Below are 26,966 nucleotides of genomic sequence, written 5' to 3'. Positions count from 1 at the left end.
TTATCGCACTTAAAAAGAATATGGTTGATGTCACATTGTGATACATTATCGCATGAGCATACCCCAGAAGGGATAATATTTAACTTAGCCAAGTGAGCTGGGAATGCACCGTGATTAGTTTTCAGTCGAGTAATTGTGGCTGTCAACTTCTTTGGCATTGCATATTTGAAAATATAGTCAACATCTTGTGGTAGGGTAGGGTGGATAGTATAATATTGATTATTTGAATTCGTTGCTATGTTTTTCCATTTTTCTTTCCAATTTATAAAAATTTTGTTATAATAATGTTGTTGTAAGTCCTCCAATGTAAATATGGGAATATAGAGTCCAACATGGGTCGCATCTTTAGCAAGCTGATCAACCAGTTCATTTCCCTCGATACCTATATGACTTTTAACCCAAATAACTGTAATATCTTTACTCTATATTTTATTTTTAATAGCACAAAGAATATTATTTCTTTTATGTTGAGTCATATCTGAGTTTAATCCTTTAATGACCGATAATGAATCTGATAATATTACTGCTTTATTTAAATTGTGTGAATCTAGCCAATCTAATGCTTTTTCGATAGCTACCGCTTCAGCAGTATATATTGAACAATGTGATGGAAGTTTAATTTTCAAAGCTTCGCTTTTATGTGGAATGTAAACTGCGCAACCTGTGGCACCATCCTCTTTTTTGGAACCATCAGTATACATTATTACGTGATCATTATAGTCACTCAATATGGATCTAAGTAAGACAAAGTTTATTTGTGGGAATTCTGTGTACTTTGGTATAATGACTTTTGGTTTATTTAATGTTACCTGAAAATTAGCTTTATATATTGGTAATCTTTTTTCTTTGCCATAGATATTAGGATACTCATTAGTTTCTAAGAAAGCATCAGCAAGTGGAGGAGAATTTTTTATGCGCCAGTATTTATTTGAGAGGTTTTCAATAGATAACTCATACAGTTGACTAAGTAGATTATTATTATTTAATCTTAGCTTCAGGATATGTTTAATTGCCATAATTTCTCGACGATTTTGAAGAGGTATTTCATTACTTTCAGCAAGTAGTACAGGGCAAGGAGTAGACTTCATGGTGCCCAAGCATATTCTTAGACATTTAAACTGAATGCGGTCTACAGTTAATAAGTGTGTGTTACTGGCGGCACCATACAGAATGCAACCATAGTCTACAATAGATCGCACGTAGGCTCTGTAAAACATCAATGCAACTTTGGGGTCAGCACCCCATCTTCGATTAGTAACACATTTAAGAATATTAATACCTTTTTCACACCTACTTTTTATATATTCCACATGTTTTGACCATAAGAGTTTGGGATCAAGAAGAATGCCAAGATATTTGTATTCTTTAACAATAGGTATATCATATCCAGACAACTTTATTTTGTCAGGTGTACGAATCCTATGTCTAGTGAATATCATTGTGGCTGATTTGTCAGGGGAAATGGTCAGTCCATGATTTTTTACCCAGTTATTAACGTTTTGCATGATGAATTCCAGAGCCTCCAGGCAGTCAGTATACGAGTTACGCTCTGTATAGATGCTTATTAAGTTTATTAATAAAAGCTGACATTTCACATTTTCGTATTTTTCATTTTGACAGGTTATTAAAATTGTTTTATATACAATGAGGTGCAGCTTCTAGCCAAATTCTTTTTTTTTTTTTTAATAACCGCATCAACCACTGAGGGTTATTAGCGACAGGACAAAATATAATAAACTATCTATATAAAAGGCTATGATGACAAGTCACACCGTTTGTCCAGTAAGGTAATGACGCCACCTAGGAAAGAAATCTGAACTACAAACATTTGACACATCAATCATATTTTGTTCTTGAAACGATACGGTTAATTTATTGCTAATTTATTCTACAAATTGATAATTCAAATACTGTTAATCAGAAATTTTACTACTTCACAGTAATTAATTTTTTCGCAAAATTGCTAAAAGTAAAGGTTAATGTAATTGCAAGGTAAGATCAATGATGTATATATATTTATTATATATCATAGGGTAAGATAAACATAAACTTACTATTAAAATAAAATAACGTTTAACAAACGTTAACGCTTTACCAAAATAAAAATTGCTAAGAGGGCATTACATCATATCTCCTTTGTTACTGGTCCGATTGGAGCGTGTGAAACGTTCAATAAAAGGGAAGGATATCACAAATATATTAAGATAGAAAAAAACAAACAATGCGACTACAAAAAGGACACTAAACAGTGTCTTCATTATTAATCAACGTATATGTAGTTGCATACGATATATCATAGGGCACTATCATAGGGCATCAAAAGGGTACTACGAGCGCATATAACTAATATATTTATATATGAAAACAAACAAGGCGACTACTAAAAGGGCACTACACAGTATCTTCATTATTAATGAACGTACATACGAGATATAATTTAGCATGGTTCTGATTAATATTTGTTCTCTAAGATATAAAACAGATGAATTATTTTTGTTTCTAGAGGAATTAGGATTTCCCCCGATAGTTGCGTTTACCGAGCACTGGCTTGAATTTAACGAGCCTTTTTTGTATAAATATATACCACAATTGCTAGGTATGATTGTCCAAATTCAGCTCATGGTGGCATCCTAATTCTTTCTACAATTAATGATTTCTCTCCTATAACAAAATATAACTTTCTGTTGAATTAATCCTTTTTTTGAGTTTTCATTGGTTTATAACAAGAATCTTAATCTATACGTTTTTTGCATTTATAGATCACCTGATTTTTCCACGGAACTCTATTTTTTCAGAACCTGTTAAATTTGTTCGACGACCTATCCAATAAAAGCATAAAGATTCTATGCGTGAGCACTTATACAGGAGCTCTTCAACTCTTGCTTCTTAATAACAGCCAGATCAGCATCGTTGATTCTGTAAAATTTCTTGGTATTTTTATAGGCAGCAACCTCAAATGGTCCCTTCATATCGATTTGTTAAGTAAGAAACTAGCCTCAGCCTGTTATGCAATAAGATCTGTTTCGAAGGAAATCAATTTAGCATCTTCCAAAATAACATATTTTTCTTTGTTCGGGTCTCATCTTCGATATGGCCTTGGTGGGTTATGTGTGGGTCTATTACAGCTGCCCAATCTGATGTTACTTTTAAATGACAAAAAAGAGCAATACGTATCTTTTTGGGCTCAGTGGGATACCACATTGCAGATGCTACTTCAAAAAAATTATAAAATCATCTCCTTAAATATACAACTTCTTTCCTTATGGTCCGTAAATTGACAAAAGCCCATCTATCTGTAAGAGCATATTATTGGGTGGAAGAGTTTTTTAACGAATAACTAAGAAATTACAGTACGTTTAGGTACAAGCAACCAAAGTATATATATATATATATATATATATATATATATATATATATATATATATATATATATATATAGTAGTATGTTAGATCTCTAATCACGTATTTGACTTTTTTAAAAAAAGAACTTTATTTGTTACACATTAAATATTAAACAATAGTACAAAATTAAATTAATTTAAAATTACTACAATAACTGGACTGGTCGAAGTTGCAGCTAAGACTGGTTCCGGCATCTGAAAATGGTAATTTATAGGTTTGGTATAACGTGCTGAACCGCTGTTCCCATGAATATTGGCCAACGGTTCGTACAAAGTTCTTCTACTGCGTGCTCAACGGTTTCTATGGGAATGGGATGATGAAATCTGAAGTCGGCGAACTTAAGCTCGTTCAAGGTTAATATTTTCTCATATAACATATATATATATATATATATATATATATATATATATATATATATATATATATATTCTTCTTTAAGTTCCATCTTCTATCGAAGGTTGGAAATCATCAGGATATTCTTCGTCTTCCCACATTTCGCTTTCCTCGGATTTTGCCTTGCATAATAAGTTGTAGTAACGCGTATTTTTGCCCTCTCATTTCCTATTTCCATTTTCCTCATTTCCTATTCTTCTAGTATATACATAATATATATAAGTATACATATAATCCATTTTGGAGCCATTATCAAGAGGGATATGGTTTCCTTCGAGTTCTGGGTCTCAATGTGCCTACTTCTCTCACGCGTGACGTACCAGTATCTTCTTCTAATGGCGCTACAACCCTTTGTGAGTCTTGGCCTGCTTAACAATGTTCTTCCATTCTGCCCTGTCGGATACTTTCCTTCGCCACTGCCTGATGTTCATGGTTTTAAGATCCCTCTCTACGTCGTCTATCCATCTTTTACGGGGCCTTCCTCTTGTTCTGTTTCCTTGGGGCTTCCATCTCTGGACTACTTTTACAGCTCGATTATCTGGCATTCTTTCTAGGTGACCAAGCCAGTTTAGTCTTTGTGATTTTACAAATCTGACAATATCTGCGCTCTGCATTAGTTCATCCAGCTCGTGGTTCATTTTAATTCTCCACGAACTATCGCTGCATTGGGTTGGTCCATAGAAATACAAGAACTGTCAATCTGAGGTCTCAATCTGTCTACTCCTCAGTGTCGAGTCACTCGAAAAACATAAAAATGAGAAACGTGTTCTAAACAAATCTCTTAATCCATTTTGAAAAGGAAAGATTTAAGTGAGTTCTACCAGTCCTCATATACGAAGCAGAAATCTTAACTCTTATAAAAAAAATTAGTGGAAAATTGAGGACACAACGTAAAATGGAGAGATTAATGCTTGATAAAAGCTTGAGAAATAGGCTAAGAAACTAAGAAGTTACTAGACGAACCACAATCGAAGACATTATCGAACGTATTAAAAGACAAAAATGGAGATGCGGGGAAATGTTAAAGAACAAAAGACAGCAGGTGGACAAACAAATTGCTTCAGTGGATACCACGAGCAGATAAGCGAAACCGAGGAAGACACTCAACACGATGGTCGGACGACCTCAAAAGAACTGCGACCAATAAGAGGTATATGTTCCACAATGAACAAATCACAGCTGATTGATGATGATGATGCTGATGATGATGATGATGATGATGATGATGATGATGATATATCATGTATCGATAGAGCCATTGTTGCAGAGAAATTAGAGGACTTCTAAACATTAGTAAACCGGGTTCTTTCAGCAGACAACCATGTACAACTACCAAGAAGGTAAGGGAAAAGCAAAATAATGATAATAAGTAATAAAACAAAACACAGAAAAAATATTCAAAATCAAAGAGAAAGAAAGAATTGGAGACAGTAAAAACATATTATTATCTAGGGTCCATAGTTTCTAACGATGGAAAAATATATTTAGATGATATGCATTAAATAAAACAATATTGGGAAAAAAAGGACTAAATAAAAAACTTAAACTTAAAAAAAATTTTAACCTATAACCTATGCGAGTGAAACATGGACATTACAGATAGTACACAAAAAAATACTATGAAAACGAAATATCTTGGATTGCTAAATAGACCTAAATGGATAGATATAGAAATAAAAAAATGAGACAGTAGATAATTAAAGGTTCTCTACTGGTAAAAATGGGAAGAAACAGTTGGGATATTATAAAAACATCTAATCAGGCAGAACCAAAACAACATACACAAATTAAAAGGAAAATAAAAGTAAAGATAACAAAGAGAAAAATAAAAAGCCAAAAAGAAAATGGATATCTAGAAGACATAGATAACCAAAAAACAATCTGACACTTCAAGATAAGAGTTTATAAGAAGAAGTAGATGTCACATATACATATTATTATGTTTGTATCCTTTCGCAACTAATCCTCGTCGATGAGTATCAATAAGCATAATCTGATTTTATTCCTGAGTTACCTGGGTTTGCTTTTCTATCTGACGAGCAGTTAAGTCTAGCTTAATATATTTTCTTTATTTTTCTTAAAAGTTATGTCCACATAAAAGAAGATTTTACGTCCTCTATCAATCTATCAATTAGTCAACAACTATTATTGTTAATGAATCACTCTTGTCTTGTTTTTAGACAAAAATAAGGTATTAGCATTGTGCTCTCACCTTTGCTAACATCTGTTAATAGCACAATAAACATTAAAGTCATTTACCGTATCCTTTTCATGTAAATAAATAAAAGCATGATTTTGTGAAAACCCGTATTTTTTGTTTCTAATTAGAACCGAGTAAACACACTTTATGATTTAGATGGATATAAGAAACCACCATATTTTCTTCACAGGAATACCATTCGATTTAATTTTCTAATTAGCAGGACTACTATATTGAATTTTATTTAATTTAATCTTGAAGATATATTCAAATAACTATGTGAAGTCCAGTATGGTAAAGGTAACCTTGAATAAATCAGCAATGTACCTCAAGATTACAAATTATAATTTGTGATTTAATTTAATACAAAACTTCTACGAACTACACCCGTCAACATAAGTAAATACTAAACTTCGTTTTTGAAGCGAAGCTTCTATACTGGCGTTATATTATTTTTTTTTTCTACAGTAAAATGCATGATACTATACAAAACAAGATAAGTCAACGCGCATGTTCTTGTGACGTAAGCCCGAGACAACTTTAATGGCGGCAAGTTAAATGCTCATAAGTCTTCATGTTAATTATATTGCTGTGTTAATCGAGTTTGCTATCCCGTGTATTTCAAAACGTAGTGAATGATATTTTTATTTATTCATTGATGTAGTAAAGACTTTGTATATTATATTGTTATATAAATTTTGTGGTGACAACATTCAGTTTATTTAATAAAATCCTCAAGCGCTAAAACATCGCCTGAAAATAGACGCAAAAGAAGAATGGAAAAATGTAATATATTAAAAAACATGTAAGTATTTTGGTTTTAGACACACTTTAACAGCAGAGCAAATGTTTCTATAGATAATAATAAATGTTTCTATAGATAATAATATATACTAATGTCCATTTTAATAGAATTTATTTTTGATAGGTCTTTAAAAAAAGTTACTTTGGATGTATGTAGTATGTAGTGAACTGGTTCGTAGTTATAATGTCGACACATTAAAAATAACAAAAAATTATTTAAACTTAATAGAAGCTGCAAAATATGTAAATGTGAAGATGTAAAATTACTTTTTTTTAGATGTAAAAAATATTAAAGATAATTCCAATATCCGCAAAAGAAAAATCACAAAGATTGTAAAATAAAAAAACAAAAAGAGAAATCAAACGATTTCTACTTAGCGAAACCGAATTCAAATCTTAACCACTGTGTTTCCTAAAATTTGCGAAACAAACAGCTGGATGAATTACTCGGCAAGGGAATCTAAAATTGCATTCCACAAGCCGTTCATCCTAGTCAAAATTCGTAGTGAATTCAGTTTCTCGTACTTCCAACGAAGTAAATAACAAAACAGAATGACGGTATTAGATTTTTGTTTTGACACAGTGCAGCAACAACCGTTGATACGTATTTCGACCTCCTTAAGTCTCTTCAGAACGGTATAGTCACTGCTCTGAATCAAAACAAAAATCTTTCCCGTCCTAGACAATAGTTATTAAAATAACTATATACGGACGTAACTACGCCATCTAAAAACAAAAAGAGAAATCAAACGATTTCTACTTAGCGAAACCGAATTCAAATCTTAACCACTGTGTTTCCTAAAATTTGCGAAACAAACAGCTGGATGAATTACTCGGCAAGGGAATCTAAAATTGCATTCCACAAGCCGTTCATCCTAGTCAAAATTCGTAGTGAATTCAGTTTCTCGTACTTCCAACGAAGTAAATAACAAAACAGAATGACGGTATTAGATTTTTGTTTTGACACAGTGCAGCAACAACCGTTGATACGTATTTCGACCTCCTTAAGTCTCTTCAGAACGGTATAGTCACTGCTCTGAATCAAAACAAAAATCTTTTCCGTCCTAGACAATAGTTATTAAAATAACTATATACGGACGTAACTACGCCATCTAAAAACAAAAAGAGAAATCAAACGATTTCTACTTAGCGAAACCGAATTCAAATCTTAACCACTGTGTTTCCTAAAATTTGCGAAACAAACAGCTGGATGAATTATCTATATATATATATATATATATATATATATATATATATATATATATATATATATATATATAACTATACCGTTCTGAAGAGACTTAAGGAGGTCGAAATACGTATCAACGGTTGTTGCTGCACTGTGTCAAAACAAAAATCTAATACCGTCATTCTGTTTTGTTATTTACTTCGTTGGAAGTACGAGAAACTGAATTCACTACGAATTTTGACTAGGATGAACGGCTTGTGGAATGCAATTTTAGATTCCGTTGCCGAGTAATTCATCCAGCTGTTTGTTTCGCAAATTTTAGGAAACACAGTGGTTAAGATTTGAATTCGGTTTCGCTAAGTAGAAATCGTTTGATTTCTCTTTTTGTTTTTAGATGGCGTAGTTACGTCCGTATATAGTTATTTTAATAACTATTGTCTAGGACGGGAAAGATTTTTGTTTTGATTCAGAGCAGTGACTATACCGTTCTGAAGAGACTTAAGGAGGTCGAAATACGTATCAACGGTTGTTGCTGCACTGTGTCAAAACAAAAATCTAATACCGTCATTCTGTATTGTAAAATAAATATATAAATAATATTCATAAAGTCTCAAGTATGACCCGCTTTTCCTTTATGGTCAAATTCTTTACATTTTGCCGGCCTTTTATATTTAATTTATGTTTTGTAGCAATATTTATTTTGTTTGTAATACACACAATCAAATCGTAGATTCATACATTTCTTTAATTCATTTTACAAATTACTTATTAATTTTCAAAACACGTTTTCACATAAAGTAACTAGTTATGACTTCTTAGTGCAAGATATGGCATCGAGGTATACTTACCGTTAACAATTTAAGTTTCGAAGTTATTTATTACAGTAATGGAACAACGTTGCCATATGATGCATCGTTAAAATATAATACATACAAGTCCCCTGGCTTTGTCTCGCTATGACGACATGCGCAAAGTCGATTAAAATTAGAACGGCACGTGAGCATATCTTGTTGTTATAGTATCATGAGTAAAATGGTGAGACGAGCGTCATGGGTAATGTCATAGAATAGCAATTCTTGACATCTATTTATTACTCTCGATCAATTGGTTTCTAGTCATTATATATTTACTCTAAGGAACTTTAAATTAAAAACTGCATAAAAACTAACTAACAAAAAATTTAGACATTAAAGTGGAAGTAAAAAATTAAAAGAATATCTGTCACTAACAGATGCGAATCATAACAGTTGTCAAAAGTCGTAATGTCATTCTAATAACAACATTGAACGTCTGTTTAAATTTTATAATTATTGTCGTTTTACAATAATTTCATATAAATAGAATTATTATGATACCTAAATGATATTTATATTTTAATATTAATATTTGGTCTGAATTTAACAGCTTCGTAAAGTAAACAACGTATGCTTTGTCAACACGTAAACAGATAGCGTTAGGAGCAAACATATCTAATAATTTATTGAATTTATTTAAAATATAAAAAAATAAATTAAAATTACCTTATTTAATTTTAAATATAATATTTAAATTTTAAAAATACAGAAAACATACTAACTACTGTTTCAGTTTCTTTAATATATCTTGTGTTATTTTTAAACATCTTATTTAGTTTATAGGTGTATTAATTAAATTTACTATCAAATGATATTTATTTATATTTTCATAATTTCATATAAATATAATTTCATGTAAATACAGTGTTGGGTTTTTTTGAGTCGATGTTTAACCAAAAAGCGAGAAAGACGTGTTTTAGGCACTAATTTATCGTGCTAGTTAAATACTAGTTATTGAAGTAAATTTAAAAGTAATTAAGTAAAAAACTAAGTGAAAGTGACTTGTATACTGAATATTGGAATCGTGAGTAGATAAAATATACTTTTTTTTATCTATTTGGATATAGATATTTAGGTAAATCACTGCAATTAGTTATAAGTATTATCCAATTTCCATGAGTTGGTATCACGGCGAAAGCTATAAAACAGCACCAGTTTTAGTCGGTTTTGAAATCCATTTAAAAGGTGTCATCTTCCAGTCAACTACCACAAAATGCATCATATTCAAAAGCAGATAGTGAACCACGTAGTATATTAATCCCAAACAGAGATCAAGCTATTCTATTTAACACTCTAGGGAATTGTACAATTAATGACTATCTTGGAGGATTGAGTCAGCATATAGAACCAAAGAATATAATTTTCGCATCCCGTATATCAAACGGTAGAAAATATATATATATATATATATATATATATATATATATATATATATATATATATATTGTTGTGAAATTTATTTATGTCTTTATTAAAAGGTTCTTATTTTAATTTATTAAAAAGCACAATAACTTATATTAATTTATTTAACGAATTTATACATAATTTATATAGGCGAACGTAACATTTAAATCGCGGGCGCGGATCTTCTTTATTAACTGACCCTTCCAAATAAAATGTCCTGTTAATATATGCCAGTGCCGTTATCTCGAAAAGTCTAAAACCTTCTTGAGTAGACGACGGCGAAACGGTAAGGGCAAACTGGATTTCCCATCGACTCGCCTCGAACTTTCGAAATGTTGTTTTTTTTGGAAGCTTCCGTTTAGGCCTCGCACAATCTACAACATAACAGAATTAGTCATAATATTTACAGTTATTTTAGGCCAGGATTTTTATCGTAACAATATATATATATATATATATATATATATATATATATATATATATATATATATATATATATATATATATAAATATATATATATATATATATATATATATATATATATTATACTAGAAGCAAGACGATTAATAACTCCATCAGTCTGCTTAATTCTGTCCAATGCATGTCCAAGCATACCTTCTAACTTAATAATAGACAAATTAATAAAACTAGGTTTAAATCCTCTCATCATACCTACGAATAGGAGCAACAAATCCTGCCTTCAATCATATTCTAAGCTTCCGAAGGCAAATTTTCCTTTTACCTCTTCCATACAACTTTGTACTACCTAAATCTTTTATCATCGAATTGGAACAAACATCATACAGCATATTTATAACCCAAAACTAAACATGTTTCAAATGCAAATCAACTGGACACAAGGCAGCTAATTGTCAACGATTAGCTGCCTGGTGTCCAATGTCAACAATGATAGTGCAATGCAAACAGAAATGAGACAAAATTCATCAATAAATCATACTCAACAAGATAATCTACAAAATACTCTCACAATCTCAAATACCACTCTCTCCACACTTACTACGTCTTCTCAAATCACATTACAAACAGTAGCAATCCGAAATTTATCAATAAACCAAACTCAACAATGCTCACTACAAAATACATCTATACAACCACTTCTTCAGTTAACACTATAGTCGCAACACCTACATCGTCTGAGTCATCCTCTAATACCCAAAAACATAAATCAACCTCACTCGAAACGAGTCAACACTTACCTACAAATAAAAATACACATGAATTCTCACGAACCCCAAATAACTTCGAACAGAGCAATCGGAAAAAGAACCTTAGAAGATGCAATCACGCCACACGTGGAAGAAAACTTTGCAAACCGTAAGTTTAAATTAAAGAAAAAACCAAAACTGATGACAAAAACTTAAGAGATGAGATACCAAATCTCGAAACATTACTAGAACCAGTTAGAGAATATGTAGAAACGGAAAAGCAATTGTTAAGCTTCGATCAAGTAATGGATCTATTCGAAAATATACAAGAATCAAAAGACATAATCAGCGTAACAAAATTGTACTCAGAAGACTCGCATGCCCTTATAAAGTTTCTAACGGAATTACGTCCATACTATATCGACAGAAGAATAAAAACCAAAAGCACCAAATTAATACCAAAACTTGGCAAACACATAGGTTTACTCTCTGCAATGACAACTTCATTGACTCATCGGTAAATAATTCCTCTAAAGAATAATAAGTTCACTGTTGACTTCATATTTGTTAGATCACATTCAGGTATACAAGGAAATGAAGAAGCAGATGAACTAGCCCGCTTAGCATTCTTTAGCCAGGACCCCATTATATTTAATGAGGTTTCTTCTGGTGACTTCAAGTCAGAAATAAAATATAAAGTGTTGAGTGCGTGGCGGAATAAGTGGAGTGCATCGCAAGGTAAACTCAAGGAAACCGAACAATTAGTGAAACCGTGGCTCCAACCCACAGCGAATAGACACGATCAAGTGAGAATAGCGCGTTTGCGGCTGGGACACAGTGATTTGATACATAAACGCCTTTTTGCGCGGACTGTGCCACCAATGTGTGATAATTGTCAAGTAACACTCTCCCTGGAGAATATACTAACTCGGTGCAAAACATATGAAGCAGCAAGAGGCAAGCACACTATCCCAAATAATATAAAGGAAGCCTTAGGAAAAAACATGAACATCAAAAACACAATAAGTTATCTTAAAGACTCAGGACTGTATCAATTATTGTATTTTTTTTTAACTTTCATCATTCAATCTTCGCTTATCCACTGCTGGACATAGATCTCCCTCATAATTTTCCATCTATTTCGATCTTGTGCCTCTTGCATCCAATTCCTATGACAACGTCTTAGATCATCAGTCCAACGTGTTGGTGGACGACCTCTGCTTCGGTAGGCATCATCTCTTGGTCTCCATTCCAGTATCCGCTTTGTCCTACTATTATCTGTCATTCGAGCCATATTTTTTAGGACGCTAATAACCCTTGTGGTTGCACCGTAAATAAATAAAAAAAAATGTTGAATTTTTGCGATTATCAGTACGACTATAAAGTGCGATAAAAAGATATTTTGACTTTGACCTTGGTCTTCCCCTTCTATTTTTTCCTCCTGGATTAAATTCTGTCATTGCGTATATCACTGCCTTATCTCCTGCTCGCCAAATGTGACCTATCCATCTAACTCTGCATTGCTTTATTTTAGTCACGATGTCTTCCTTACGTTCTTCCTAAAATATCTGCATTTGTTCTGCTTCTATATTCATTTTGCTCCGTTCTAATTGGTTCTAGTATGGTTCTCATAATCTTTCTCTCTGCTATGCTTAAGTCTTCTTAATCTTTTTTAACCATCGTCATTGTTTCTCCTGCATATAATAATATTGGCCTAATTATGGTGTTACAAATTTTCATATTAGTTTTCTTAGTCAGTGTTTTGCTTAGTAATCTTTTGTTTGCAAAATAAGCTTTATTCGCAGCTAATATTTTTTCTTTTATTTTGGACTTCCTTTCTCCGGATTTGCTTATTGTAACTCCTAGGTATTTGAAAGATTCTACTTCTTCAAACTCAGAACTTCTTATTTTGATTTTTTTTTTCATTGACTTTTTCCCTAATCTTAATATTTTTGTCTTTTCTTGATTTATTCTTAGTCCTAATATCTCCCCTTTCTCTCTTATTTCTTCTAACATTTCTTTCATTATTTTCCTGTTCTTTGCAATAATAGCAATATCGTCTGCATATGCAATTATTTGACCACCTCTTGTTCTGAGATTTCCTTTATTTATATTTCGTAGTACATATTCTAAGGCTAGATCAAATAGCGTTGTTGATAAGGCATCTCCTTGTTTCATCCCTTTATTTATACTGAATTCCCCTGTCTCCCCTCTTTGTGTCTTTATACTTATTTTTGTAGTTCTCATTGTCATTTCTATTTATTTTCTAAGTTTATGTGGAAGTTTTAATTTTTTTAAGTGCTATCATTAATCCGTTCCTTTTAATTGAATCAAATCCCTGTTTGAAGTCTATGAATAACATTTCCAATTCTAATTTATATTCGTTTGCTTTTTCCATTATTTGTTTTATTGTGTGTACTGCATCTGTTGTAGATCTTCTTTTTGTGAATCCACATTGGTACTGTCCTACTGTCTGCTTTGTGATCTTTGATAACCTGCTGTTTATTATTGATGTCAATATTTTGTATGTTGTATTTAGTAACGTTATTCCTGTATAATTTTTACAGATTTGTTGGTCTCCCTTTTTATGTATTGTTATGATTTGCCCTACCTCCTGGTCCCCTGGCATTTTCTCTTCTTTCCATATATTTTTCAATAGTGCCAGTATTTTTCCTCTCAGATCTCTTCCTCCGTATTTTATAGTTCCATATTAATTCCATCTTTATCAGGGGCTTTTCCATTTTTGCTTCTCTGTATTGCTTCATCCAATTCCTCTAATGTTGTTTCTTGTGTAATTTCGATGTCTACTTCATCTACTTCATCTACTTCTTCTCCAGGCACCGTTTTCTCCTCGTTATGCATTTCTTCTCCTGTTGTTTCCTCCGTCAAGGGCTCCCTGTAGTAATCCCCCATACCTGCTTGTATTCTTGATTCTCTATTATCACTGTTCCCTCTCTATTTTTTATTCCGTTTGTTTTGTCTTTGTATTTTTTGTTTTGTTCTTTAATCTTTTTGTAAAAGTTTTTCGTATTTATGTTTGTTCTTTCCTGCTCTATTTCCTGCATTTTTTCGTCTACCCATCTTCTTTTATTTTGCCTTATCACTTTCTTAGCATTCCTTTTTAATTTTTCATATTTTTCTCTGTCTTCCTCTTCTCTATCTGTTCTTAGCCATTTATTTCTGGTTTGCACTTTTTTTCTGTTATTTTTCTATATTCTTGGTTATACCATCCGTTTTTTGTTTTAGCCTGACTTTTACATACCTGCACATTTGCACCTTCTTTGATCGTCTCCCATTCTGTGTTTGTATCTTCTGCTTGATATTTATCTTTTATTTGAACTGTTACTGCCTCTTCATATGTTTTTCTTACTACTTATTTAATTATTTTATTGACATTCCACTTTTTATATTGGTTTTTCTGTTTAGTTTCAATTTTAACTTTTTGACTTGTAGTGGCTGTGACCATGTAGTGGTCTGAATCTGCACACGCACCTCTAAATGTTCTTACATCTTTTATTGACCATTGTTATTAATCATTATGTGATCAATCTGACTATATGTTTTCTGATCTGGTGACCTCCATGTTACTAGGGTGTTCAAATTTTGTTGAGCTTATTAACAAATTTGTTCTTGTTGCTAGGTTACATAGTCTTTGCCCATTGTCATTCGTGTTTTCGTGTATTGTATGCTTTCCTGCAATTTGTTGTAAAAAGTTCTCTTTTCCAATCTGGGTATTGAGGTTTCCTAGTACAAATATGACGTCTTCTTTGGGTATTTTTTCTATCTCCTCTTCGACCCTATCATAAAAGATTTCTTTTTCGTCTTTTTTTTCTTTGTTTGGCAGTCTCCTAGTCTCCTAAGCATGTTTTATTTCCTAGTTTCTGCTTCTTCTATATTTACAGTAATATTAAGCTCTTTTGTCATAAAATTTCCTATTACTTCTTTTAGTGTTCTTCTATCTCCAGTTTCTATTGTTATTCCCTGTATTATCACATTATTTTCTTTTCTTATTCTATCCAGCCTTTCAAGGCGTCCTTTTGTATCATTCAGATCCTTTTTGATTTGTTCATTTTCTTTCCGGATTTCACTATTCTCATGTTTTAATTCTGCTAGTTTAGTTTTGAGTTCCCTCATTTCTTCTCTGTATTGTTTTTGTTCCGTTTTAACTTCTTTTATATCAGTTTTTAATTCTTGTAACTCTATTGTTAAATTTTTTATCATATTTAGTATATGATCTATTTTGTTTTCATCTCTGTGACTTTTAACTGGGCTTCTTTGTACTTTTTTACTGGAACCAAATAACAGTTTCCCTTCTTCTCTATTTCTTTTCCAAATGTCATCGGATGTATTATCATCTGAATCCATATTTCTATTGCTACTAGTCGCGATAGAGCCAACCTCACCACTCAACGCGTCGATGGAAGATGGTTCTCTCAAGCAGTAGCTTGTAGTAATTTATGTTCACGTTTTCTTCCTGGATAAATTAATTTTCAATTAAAATAATTGTTAGCTACTTTGGAACGGTCTGATGTAGCAACGATCACCTCTAGCTTTTAAAACTAATATATTAGCGTTAATTACCTGGGCCGGTTTTGTTTTTAGTTTTTTGTGTTGAAAGTAAATAAAATTTCCTTCGCCTTCCTAAATTTATAGAGGTTATGCACTTACCTCTCTTCCAATGTCTTCGCTATAATTACCATTAACATTTTTATTCGAAATTTACAGAAAATTTTACAGAATTTAAATTATGCGAGAAAGAGTACCTTTAAAGGAACCTTGCAACAATTTAATGAATTTTTGTTTGTTTGAGTTAATCTTTTGTAGATGGTAGAAGAGATTTTGTATTAGATAAAAGTAGAAAATATTTAGTACAGTCTAAATTAGTACAACTATTATATAAAATATTTCTTCTCCAACTGTTTACAACATCGTCTGATCAATAGTACAGTATACTGAGATATACTGAGATACACTTTAGATTTAAAGTAACCCCATAGAAAAAAATCTAATGGGGTTAAGTCAGGAGATCTTGGTGGCCACTCTACATATCTCCGTCGGCCAATGCATCTTTCTAGAGAAACATGATCTAGCTAGTTTCGCACCCTGGCGGCATAGTGGGGCGTAGCTCCGTTTTGTTGAAATATGACATTTTGAGGAAACTCTTGTGGATGATTTGTAATTATATAATTGCCAGCATTATCTCGGTTTACAACATATTTAGTTGAGTTTCACCATTTCAATTATGCACCGTCAATAAATATTGGGCCTACAACATAATTACTTAACATGCCTACCCAAACGTTTAGTTTTTGTGGAAATTGCGTGTGACCTTGTCGAAATAATCTGGGATTTTCATCAGCCCAGTATCTAACATTTTACGATCAACATGACCATTAAAAAACGTCGCTTCGTCAGTAAAACAAATGTGTTGAAGACGATTCGAATTCTGTGCAATATTATTTGTCATGTTAATGACATGATTACAAATTCTAGATGCATTAGCTACTTGAGGTTTCTTTTTAAATATTTGGTGTAAATGATTAAAAAATGTTTTCACATTGGGTGGGTTAAACTAAGATTCCTTCGTTTTTTCATAAATTGTCGTAGCCAATCAACCCCAGCTTGCTTGTTTTCTGTCCAAGATTCAGGAACAACCAGTTTGTTTACAATCGCCATCTTTCATGCAAACCTTCTGAATTCTTTTGTGGACATTTTAATGCAGGTATTAATATACTCTGCTAATCTTATTTCCTGTTCCTCTGGAAAAATTTGTGGGACGGAATAATTGGGTGACATTTTTATATTTGCGTCAGGAATATTGCGTTTTTTGAGAACATATCGTCGTAAAGTTACAAAACTAATATTATATCTCTCGGCTGCTCCACGTAGAGAATAATTTTCCTCTAATATCAACTTTGTGGCAGCAGCCATTACATCTGCAGACGTATTCCCTATTTTCCTAGGCGTTTGCTTTCTCACCATCTGAAATGCCAAAATAACAAATTGTTGGTAATAGTTTATAATATTGCGGTACACAGTGAAACGCGTATCACTGTGTACCACATAACACTGTTTCAGTGTGTACCAATAACCTAACCACACAATAAAATTTAAAACTTTCCTATGTGAGTCATTATCTTACAAATTGTGTTTAAGGTTATATTATTACATAGGTATAATGCCATTGTAATAGTAAGAATACTTAAAATCGGCTGTTAATAAATAAAAAATACATGACAACTACTCTTATTAAGTTACTAAATACCTTTAAAAAACATAAAATCCAATTATTATTCGCAAAACTTATTCCACGCACGTGAATGCTCACAACAACATTTAACTCTACTGGGCAACTGTAGATTTCACAAATGCGCTTTACGAGGGCGCCAAACATGGACGTATAAACACAGATGGACTCAGTTATTTACATAAAAATGTGAAGCCAAAAATTATTTGACTAGGTCACATTCTCAGCAACTTCAAATGTTGTCACATTTTTTTATTAAAATATCTTATTCACGTATCGCTGAAAATATTACTATATTTATTTTATACTCTACAGGTGCTGTCAAATCAAAATAATAATTTATTACTTATATTAATATATTTAATTGTAATTAAAACATTAAATGTGCACATAGTGTGCATATCATTTAATAATAGCGCATAACAGATATCAATCAATTATTTTATATGTAGAAGCACTGAAACCTATTTATTAATGGCAACGGTATTTACATTTCTGTCTTATGGCTCTACGTCAAACTTCAAATGCTGTTCTATGTCATGTCCATGTTTGTTTACTTTTTACCCAAGATGAGGAAAAGTTGTTTTTCGATATTTTGGCTGTATTTTAAGTGATATTTGTAAATAGTGAAATAAACAAATTATAATAATGGTGCTACAGTTTCGCATTTGCAAAAAAACGAAATATTTACATCCCAATGTCTCATTTAATTTGTAAGTACTGTTTGTTTACGTTATTTAAGATGAGGAACTGAGGAAGCCTGTGTGTTTACATTTTAAAATATGTCTTTCATAGGCGTACCATTGGGTTTATTCATATTAATTAATGTATTGAACAAGATATTAGTTCATGAAATTAGTATAGACATTTTTAAATTGTAAGTAGACATCATTTGATTAAAAAGATCTGTTTAGTAGCTTTTTAATTTAATATTTCTCATGAATTAACAATAAATTAGTGAAATGAATAAAACTTATTTATTTTTCTATGTAGGTTTCCAAATAATATTGATTAATGATGAAACTTACTCTAAACTTCAACAGAGAAAACAGTATAAAAAACCTTTCAAAAGCATCCTTTTTGGTTATTTAAACTTGTAAGGAAGCTGAAAAATATTTCAGATTTTTTAATAAAACTATAAATATCTACAACAGACTAGTTAAAAACCTTATGAATATTTTGATTAATAAAACCATACAAAATGTCCCAAAATCAATCTATGAGCATTTTGGTGACCATATGTATGATGAAGATGCAATCGATGGTCACTCTATGCAACTTTTAAAATTGGTTCTTGAGAAATATTTTAAAATTGGAATTCATCATGAAACGAGGACTAATTTAGATGCTAACACCGTGCGCATAAGAAGCGTTCTTACTAAGATTGCTTTATTTCGCAATCAATAAAAATTTATTTCTATACCAACGTCTTCTATTATGTCTATTTACCATTTTTACTTTAATATTTCTGTTCGGTAAATAGCTTTCCAATAATTTATACATTTTCACGCCTACTTTTTAATAAGTAGGTATATTTGCAAATAATTTTATGTCAAATGCCAGCAAGAGCTTTGGAATGATCAATAAATAATTTTGTAGCAGAAACCCTTACTACGTGGAATCTATTGATATTGTATTAAAACAAATTTGTCACAATTTGAAAAAATATGTTTTAACACATTATCAATAAATATAGGTATGTACTTAAATTTGACAAATGTATATTTTTTAATTGTTTTTTTTTTATCGTAGGATTATTTGATACCTATTAAAAAATTAACTTGAGCTTAACTATATTTTATTGTATTAATTTTAAAGCAAATAAAATTGTATTTTATTTTTTCTATAAAAACGTGTTTTTATACATTATTACTACTTCCAATTATTAACGTTTGAATAATTATCCCCGCGAGTAAAAATTCAAGCACGCTTATGCTCATTGAGGAAGTATCACAGTCTATCGATACCCGTTTTACTCCCCTTTACCCTCTTGTCCAGGAATATCGAAGATTCAAAACAATGTGTGTTTAAGGTATCTTATTGCTGGGTCCATCTATGTTTCTACGTCCATGGCGCCAAATTTAAAAATAAATTTCAGTGTTTCACTGTGAACCATGTACCACTTTGCCTATATAAAAACTGACTAGTTCTGTTTTTTCTTATAAGAAACTAAACGTTTTTTAATCTGTATGGTTCATAACTGATGACGTGTATGAATTCATTTACGAAACATTTTTAATAAAAGAATGAAGTATATATAAAAAATATTGAACTTGAATACTCTGGCAATAAATCTTGCCCAATAAAAATACTATTTATTCGTTATATTTATATTGTTAAAACTTTTTTCAATCTCTAAAGTGACATACAGTTTTAACTAGAAATACAACACTTAATCACATTCTCAAAAAACAATCTTTCCACTAGTAGCTCAAGTAAAAAAATATTTTTGTGTTATAATAATGATGAAATTAATAGTGGATGCAATCTTATCTTATCTTAATGAATGGGGACAATAATAAATAATAATAAGATATATTAAGACATTTTTGTGTTTATATGAAGTCAGCACTAACAAACCATTAATAAGAGTGACCGCTTCGGGATAAGGATACTGACAATGTAAGTCTCTATTTCTTTTATTAATAATTAATTTATGATTTATTTTCTAATCAGCAGTGTGTGGAACTGACCCCTTAATGTTAACAGACACGACAAATATAAATGATTTTTAATGTCTTTGGTAAAGAAATAATTTTCTTGACATAACTCAACTGAAAACAATATACATATATATATATATATATATATATATATATATATATATATATATATATATATATATATATATATACAACCTATAACATATAACATTATACATTATTATTTGCCATTTTTTTGCAGCAGATAATTTGAACCATCATTCTAGATTTCTGGTACCAAATTCTTTGAGCTTCTAGTTCCTAGCATCTTCAATCTTTTCTATATTCTTGTTGATGTATTCTTCTTTAGTTTAATTTCTTACAGGCACGATTCTGTTAATTATTATCTTTGTCTTCTTGGTAGATTTTTTAAGTATTGTGTTTCTATTATAATCATCATCATTTTCAGCGTATTCTACCGATTAAGGTACCTTTTCTGACGGATATTCTCAAGTTAAAGTTAATTTCATGTAACCGAATGAACTATCTTACAATAAAGTCATCTGGATTAGACAAAAATTATTAGAAGAATTTTTCACCAAGTAACAAAAAACAAAATTTGTTTAATTTATTAATGTCTGTATTTTGAGAACGATTTCTAAGGGGAAATTAAAACGTCAGTAAACTTATTTTAAACTTTAATTGTGGCTTATTCCCATTCAAGTAGTAATTACTTTAAGATGCCACTATAAAATAGATTTAGAACAATCTTAAGAGGATGTTTAGCGTATGTGACACAAGATTAATTGTTCAGTAGTCTTTGCTTCTTTTGAATTTGTCTTTGGTATATTCTTCTCTTCTCCGCATTCAACAACATACGAATAAAAATATTGCACCAATTTGAGTTACTATGGGAAAATGACCCAACTGGAGTTAGCTTTTCGAGAAGAACGAAATAATTAAAAGTGATTGGGCATAATGAGGCTACTAAAGATAATTGATGGGGTTTTATAACATAGACGAAAAAGCTCAGATAGAAACCAAAGCCAAGCTCAACTTATTCTCCCGAAAAGCAGAGTTCTGTAGATGTCACTGGAGTGTCACTGCGGTATCTCTGGAGGTCATTTGGAGATAAACAATATGTAAGCTAAAATAAGAAATCCGTTGGTGCTATTAATGCACAAAATGTTTGGGTAGTAAAGGTCCAAGAACGAGGAACTAGGGCATGATAAAGCAATATTTGGTTGGTACAACTTTTGAAACCATGGCTGTAGACATTTTTGGACCGTCTTTGGATACACTATCTGCAACCGGTACGTCTTGGTGATGACGGTATACTTCATTAAATGTCCAGAAACCTATTTACTTCCCAGTTCCCAATATAGATCAAGGTCGAAATCCAACATCCAATTTGTTTGACAAAATATGTCAAATGCTACAAAATGTGAAAACTATAACCACACTTTTACATCTATGAACTACTTTAAATATGTTTTTTCAAACTTATCAAAATTTAATTTTAAAAGCGCTTTTCCAATTGTATACCCGTAAAATGCATTTTCCCTTTTATTGAATACTTAATTAACAGATTAGATATAAAAATTTCGAAATGCCTCACATACATGTTTTTAATCAATACAACTGAAATTTATAAGCCATATAAGAAGCAAAAATAGGCCCCACTACTCGTCATTCAAGTCTTTTATTTTGTATTTATACATTGCTAAAGACATTACACAAATTTCCATAATCTTTGTTCCTTTAGTTTCGGTCTGTGACTATATTTTGTGCTAGAGAAATGTAATGAATCTATTGTAATTTATTTTCTTCATATTCCAACCCTGTGTAGTAAATTGTGTAAATTTTATATAAATTCCGTGGAGCTTTTGAGTTTTGGGCTGACCGCAAAAAATAATTTAACATATTTTATTCAGTTGTCTTATGTAGAATTAAGTGTTAATAAATAAACGACTATTTTTGTATTAATTATGACTTATGACTTATGACATTGCATTGATTTACATAAGCACACGTGTTTATGTAAATCAGCCAATATTGCCAATATTAATTGTAGCTTAAAGTAAAAAATTATTCATTCACAAAATAAAACTGAATAAATTAAAACAAACGTATAAATGTCTATTTGTGAAATTTTTCAGTCGTTTAAAGATTATATATACATACAAGCTAGACGCTCCCGAAAACGCTGAAGCTGTTTTCACTTGAAGATCCTTTTTGTGTGGGGGATCATCCCATTCTGGATTTGGTTTTACAGTGTATGGTGTGACTTCGCTGTTTTCACTCATTTTCTCCATTCTTCTCTCTCTTTGATGGTCCTTTTCATATTTCTAATTAGCATTCTCCTTTTCACCAAGTTTTCTTCGACTTGTTGTCTCCATCTCAGTTTAGGTTTGCCTCTGGTTATTTTACCTGGTGGTATCCATTTCGTTGTAACTCTTAACGGATTGATCTTTGCTCTTCTCATTATGTGTCCATATCATTTAAATCTTTGTGCTTTTATTACTCTAACTATGTTGTCTTGACCCATTCATTCTTGTATTTCGTGATGGATCCATTGTCTTGCATCCTCTTCGTTTTCCTTCTTTAATCCCAGTATTTTTCTCATAATCTTTCTCTCAAAAACTTTCAATTGCTCTTCTTCTCTTGCTGTTAATGTCGTTTTAAAGATTTTCATTTTTGTGCTTCGACTTATCTTCTTATCTCTAAACATTTTTTTTTATTTCTATAGAACGCTGTATTTCCCGCTTGAATTCTTCTTTTTATATCTACACTTTCATTTCTTATGTTGAGTAGTACTTTCAAATATTTGAATGCTTCAACCTCTTCGAAACTGTGTGCACCTATTATCAGATCTGTCATTTGTGTCTTTTTTTCTTGCTTACGTTCATATTTCAGTATTTATTCAGTAAATAAATTGCTCGGTAGTTTTTGCATATTCTATGCTCTCCTTGTTTTGGAATTGTCACTATAATTCCATTCATCTATTCTTCGCGCAATATTTCTTTACTCCATATCTTCGTATTAATTTATAAATCTTTCAGTCCCTACCGTACTTTATAAGTTCTGCACAAATTCCGTCTTCTCCCGCTGTTTTCTCATTTTTAAGTTTACATATTTTCTCTTTCACATCTGTATGGGTCAATTCTTCTTCTTCTTTATCTTGTTCCGTGTTCGTTATTGTTTCTCTTTCTTCTTCTCTATCCACTTCTTGATATATTTCTTCGAAATACTTTTATTATTTTTCTGCTTTTATAGCTATATTAGCTGCCCGTTTTCGGTTACCTAATTTTAAGTATTGGTACAACGGTTTTTCTATCCTAGTCCGAGGCTCGTCACCGGTTCTTTGAACCTTTTTTTATTTTTATATATGGCAGGCTGCTAACCTAACCCTACAACCCTCCTCCTTTATCCGGGCTTGGAACCGGCAACATCACCCACCAAGCTACTCGATCCACCTAGTGGGCAATGCAGGCAAACAAAACTCTAAGAGACAGAGTAAGAAGTGAGGAAATACGAGCGAGATGTGGTACAGAGGAAATAAACGCGAGGACCAAAAGAAGAAAAGTGGAATGGAATCAACACATCGAAAGAATGACAGAAAACAGAATAGTACGAATAGCAAGAGACAAATCGCCAAATGGAAGAAGATCATTGGGACGACCGAGGAAAAGATGGTCAGACAACGTCAATTGAGGCTAAAAACCGAAGAAAAACAGGCATTTTGCATATTTATAAAGTAGAAAGAAGAAGAAGAAGAAGATACACTGGTTTTGAGTTGTGTCTTTTATTTTCTGTTTCTGTCTCGTTCATAATTTCTTCTACTTTTTTTCTTCGATTTTTTTTTCAATTTAATAATTTCTTTGCCTTTTGCCTTTGATCTTTGTATTTTTCTCGTTCCTCTTCTTTGCTTGTGCTTAACCATTTCAATATTGTTTAATTTTTTTCTCCTACTGCTAATTTTGCAATCATCGTCAAACCAATTATTTCTTCTTTTATTTTGCATTTTGTCAACCACTTTATCTGCAGCATTGTTTATTAGTTGTTTTATTTTTTTCCACTGTTCCTCCATTTGTTGTTCTTTGAACTGCATCTCTGTATTTAATTCTTGTACAAATATCTTCCTCGTAGTTCTTTCTCTTTTAATTTATCTACGTTCCATTTTCTCTATGCTTTTCGCCTTTCATTCTTCGTTGTTTTTATTTAACATTGTGTAATTACTAGCATATAATCCGAATCGATGTTGGCCCCTCTGTGAGATCTAACGTCATTTATCGATTGTTTGTGTGTTTTTTTAATCAGTATATGGTCTTTTTGATTTCCTTGCAGACTTCTTGGTCTCATCCGTGTTATTTTGTGTATGTCTTTATATTGTCATACCTCGTGCTACTTATCTTCTTCTTATGGTGCCTATCCGTTATGGATGTTGGACACTAACATGACTATTCTAACTTTGTCGACTGCTTCCCTGAAAAGTCCGGTAGTGGTTAAGTTAAATCATTTTCGCAGGTTATGCAGCCAGGATATTCTTCTTCGTCCTGGACCTCTTTTCCCATGCACTTTACCTTGAAGTATGGTCCGAAGTAGGTTGTATCGTTGTTCATTGCGCATTATATGGCCCAGGTATTCTAGTTTGCGACGTTTTATGGTTATGGCTAGTTCGCGCTCTTTATCCATTCTATGTAGTACTTCTTCGTTGGTAACTCTGTCTATCCAAGAAATTCTCAACATGCGTCTATAGCACCACATCTCAAATGCTTCGAGTCTCTTCAGTGATGCTTCAGTTAAGGTCCATGACTCCACGCCATATAAAAGAACGGAGAATACGTAGCATTTTAGTAAACGAACTTTTATTTCCAATTTTATATCGTGGCTGTTAAAGATTTTTTTTCATTTTGACGAAAGCTGATTTTGCCTTCTCGATCCTTATCTTAATTTGGTCGATTGGTCCCACTGTTCATTTAAGTTTGCACCCAGATAACAAAACTTGGTGATTTGTGTTATAGGTTGTCGCAAATCTCTTTTTATCTTTATGTCGTCTGTTAACAGATCCCCAACTCTAACAGCTGCAGTTTGTTCGTAATAGATATTGTTTATTATACGACGATCTCTGCTGTCTAGACCAATTGAATTTAATATTTTCATCAGTTCATCATGTTTTATTCTATCGAACGCTTTCTGGTAATCAACAAAACAGACATATATATCACAATTCACGTCTCTACATCTTTGAAAGAGAACTTGTAATGCGAAAAGTGCCTCTCGAAACCCAATGCATCCCTGAAGCCGAATTGTGTGTTTGTCATGTGTTCTTCACACTTTTTATATATACTTTTATGTATAATTTTTAAAAAAGTTTTCAGGAGATGGCTCATAAGGCTTATTATTCGATAATCTTCACAGTTTTTGGCATTGGGTTTTTTAGGGATTGTTATAAAAGTTGATCTTAGCCACTGTTGGGGTATTTTTCTATTTTTATATATATTGTTGAAGATCAAGGTAAGTCTTTTTACTTCGTCTTTATCCATAATTTTCAAAAATTCCAAGTAGAACTCGTATGGTCCTGCGGCTTTTCCCTCCTTAATGTTGTTTATAGCAGCTTCTACTTCCACTTAGAGAATAGGTGGTCCGGTATCGACATTTTTATTTTGTGTGATGGTGACATTCCTATCGTCTTCAAATGTTGTTGTCACATAGTTCATCCATGTTGTTTTTGTTTCTTCAATATCAACTATTGGATTTCCTTGAGCGTCTGTTAAGTGTCCCGGCCTTTTTGATTTATAGATGCCTGCTGCTTCTTTGATCTTTTTGTGGAGGTTGAACGAATCGTGTTTACGTTCCAATATCTCGATTTCTTCACATTGTTCTTCCAGATTTCTATTTTTAGCTTCTCTGACATCTTTTTTTATTTCTTTGTCTAGAAATTGATATGCAATTGATGTGCTACTTATGTTCATGTTTAATGTCGGTGCTAAATTACATAGTCTTTCTCCATTATTGTTTGTTGTGTCATGTATTGAGTTTTCACCTGCAACTTCTCTGAAGCAATTTTATTTGCTTATGTGGGCCTTGAAATATCCTGTAATGATTAGTGTACCTTCTCCTGGGATTTTCTCGGCGTTTTCTTATAGTGTTTTATAAAACTGTTGTTTTGTCATTATACATTAGTATTTAAAAATAGAAAGTTTTAATTAAACTTAAAAAATACATATACACTTCCTTATTCATGATTATTCTTTGTTTTTTTCAATAAAAGAAGTCTGCAACAGTTAGTATCTTTCAGCTATCAATAAGGTGTGGTGGAATTTGCGTGTCGTATATTTCGGACGATAACTCCAAAATATTACCAAGCTGAGTCAATCTACTATAATTTAGGTAAAGCTATTTGATTTTTTTACGTTTATTGCGTCCAAAATATATTTACGTTGCTTACAGGCAAAAGCGTACAAAATTATTGTAGTCAAAACTGATTACATTGATAAACCAAAAAAATTGGCAAATGAAAAGACTTTTTCGTAAAACTCTTTGATACAGGTATCTCACAACTGCTTTTGATAAGTTTGGTCAAAACGATATGTAATAAACAAAATATGCAAAAGATTAAATATCATTTTTTACTCATAAAAAAAGATTATAAACAATATAA

General features: G+C 31.7%; 1 protein-coding gene across 11 annotated transcripts in view; it reads left to right on the top strand.

The window, feature by feature from the left end:
- The window catches only part of LOC140431731 (facilitated trehalose transporter Tret1-like), a 66,128-nt gene that overhangs the window by 5,577 nt on the left and 33,585 nt on the right, over positions 1-26,966 (top strand). For 3 of the 11 annotated variants that reach the window (XM_072519631.1, XM_072519646.1, XM_072519645.1), the window contains exon 2: positions 20,139-20,282. The exons of 3 other annotated variants lie outside the window; for them this stretch is intronic. In XM_072519631.1, coding sequence (XP_072375732.1) covers positions 20,281-20,282 — 2 coding nt within the window. In that variant the 5' untranslated portion in view covers positions 20,139-20,280. Of the gene's footprint in view, positions 1-6,626; positions 6,801-20,087; positions 20,283-26,966 lie in introns of those variants that run through there. 5 more of the 11 variants (XM_072519640.1, XM_072519625.1, XM_072519635.1 and 2 more) reach the window with 3 other exon arrangements.

The sequence above is a fragment of the Diabrotica undecimpunctata genome, chromosome 1, assembly GCF_040954645.1.
Source record: "Diabrotica undecimpunctata isolate CICGRU chromosome 1, icDiaUnde3, whole genome shotgun sequence".
Classification (NCBI taxonomy): Eukaryota; Metazoa; Arthropoda; class Insecta; order Coleoptera; family Chrysomelidae; genus Diabrotica; species Diabrotica undecimpunctata.
Note: the sequence above shows the minus strand (reverse complement) of the source record. Positions and strands in the feature narration are given on the sequence as shown.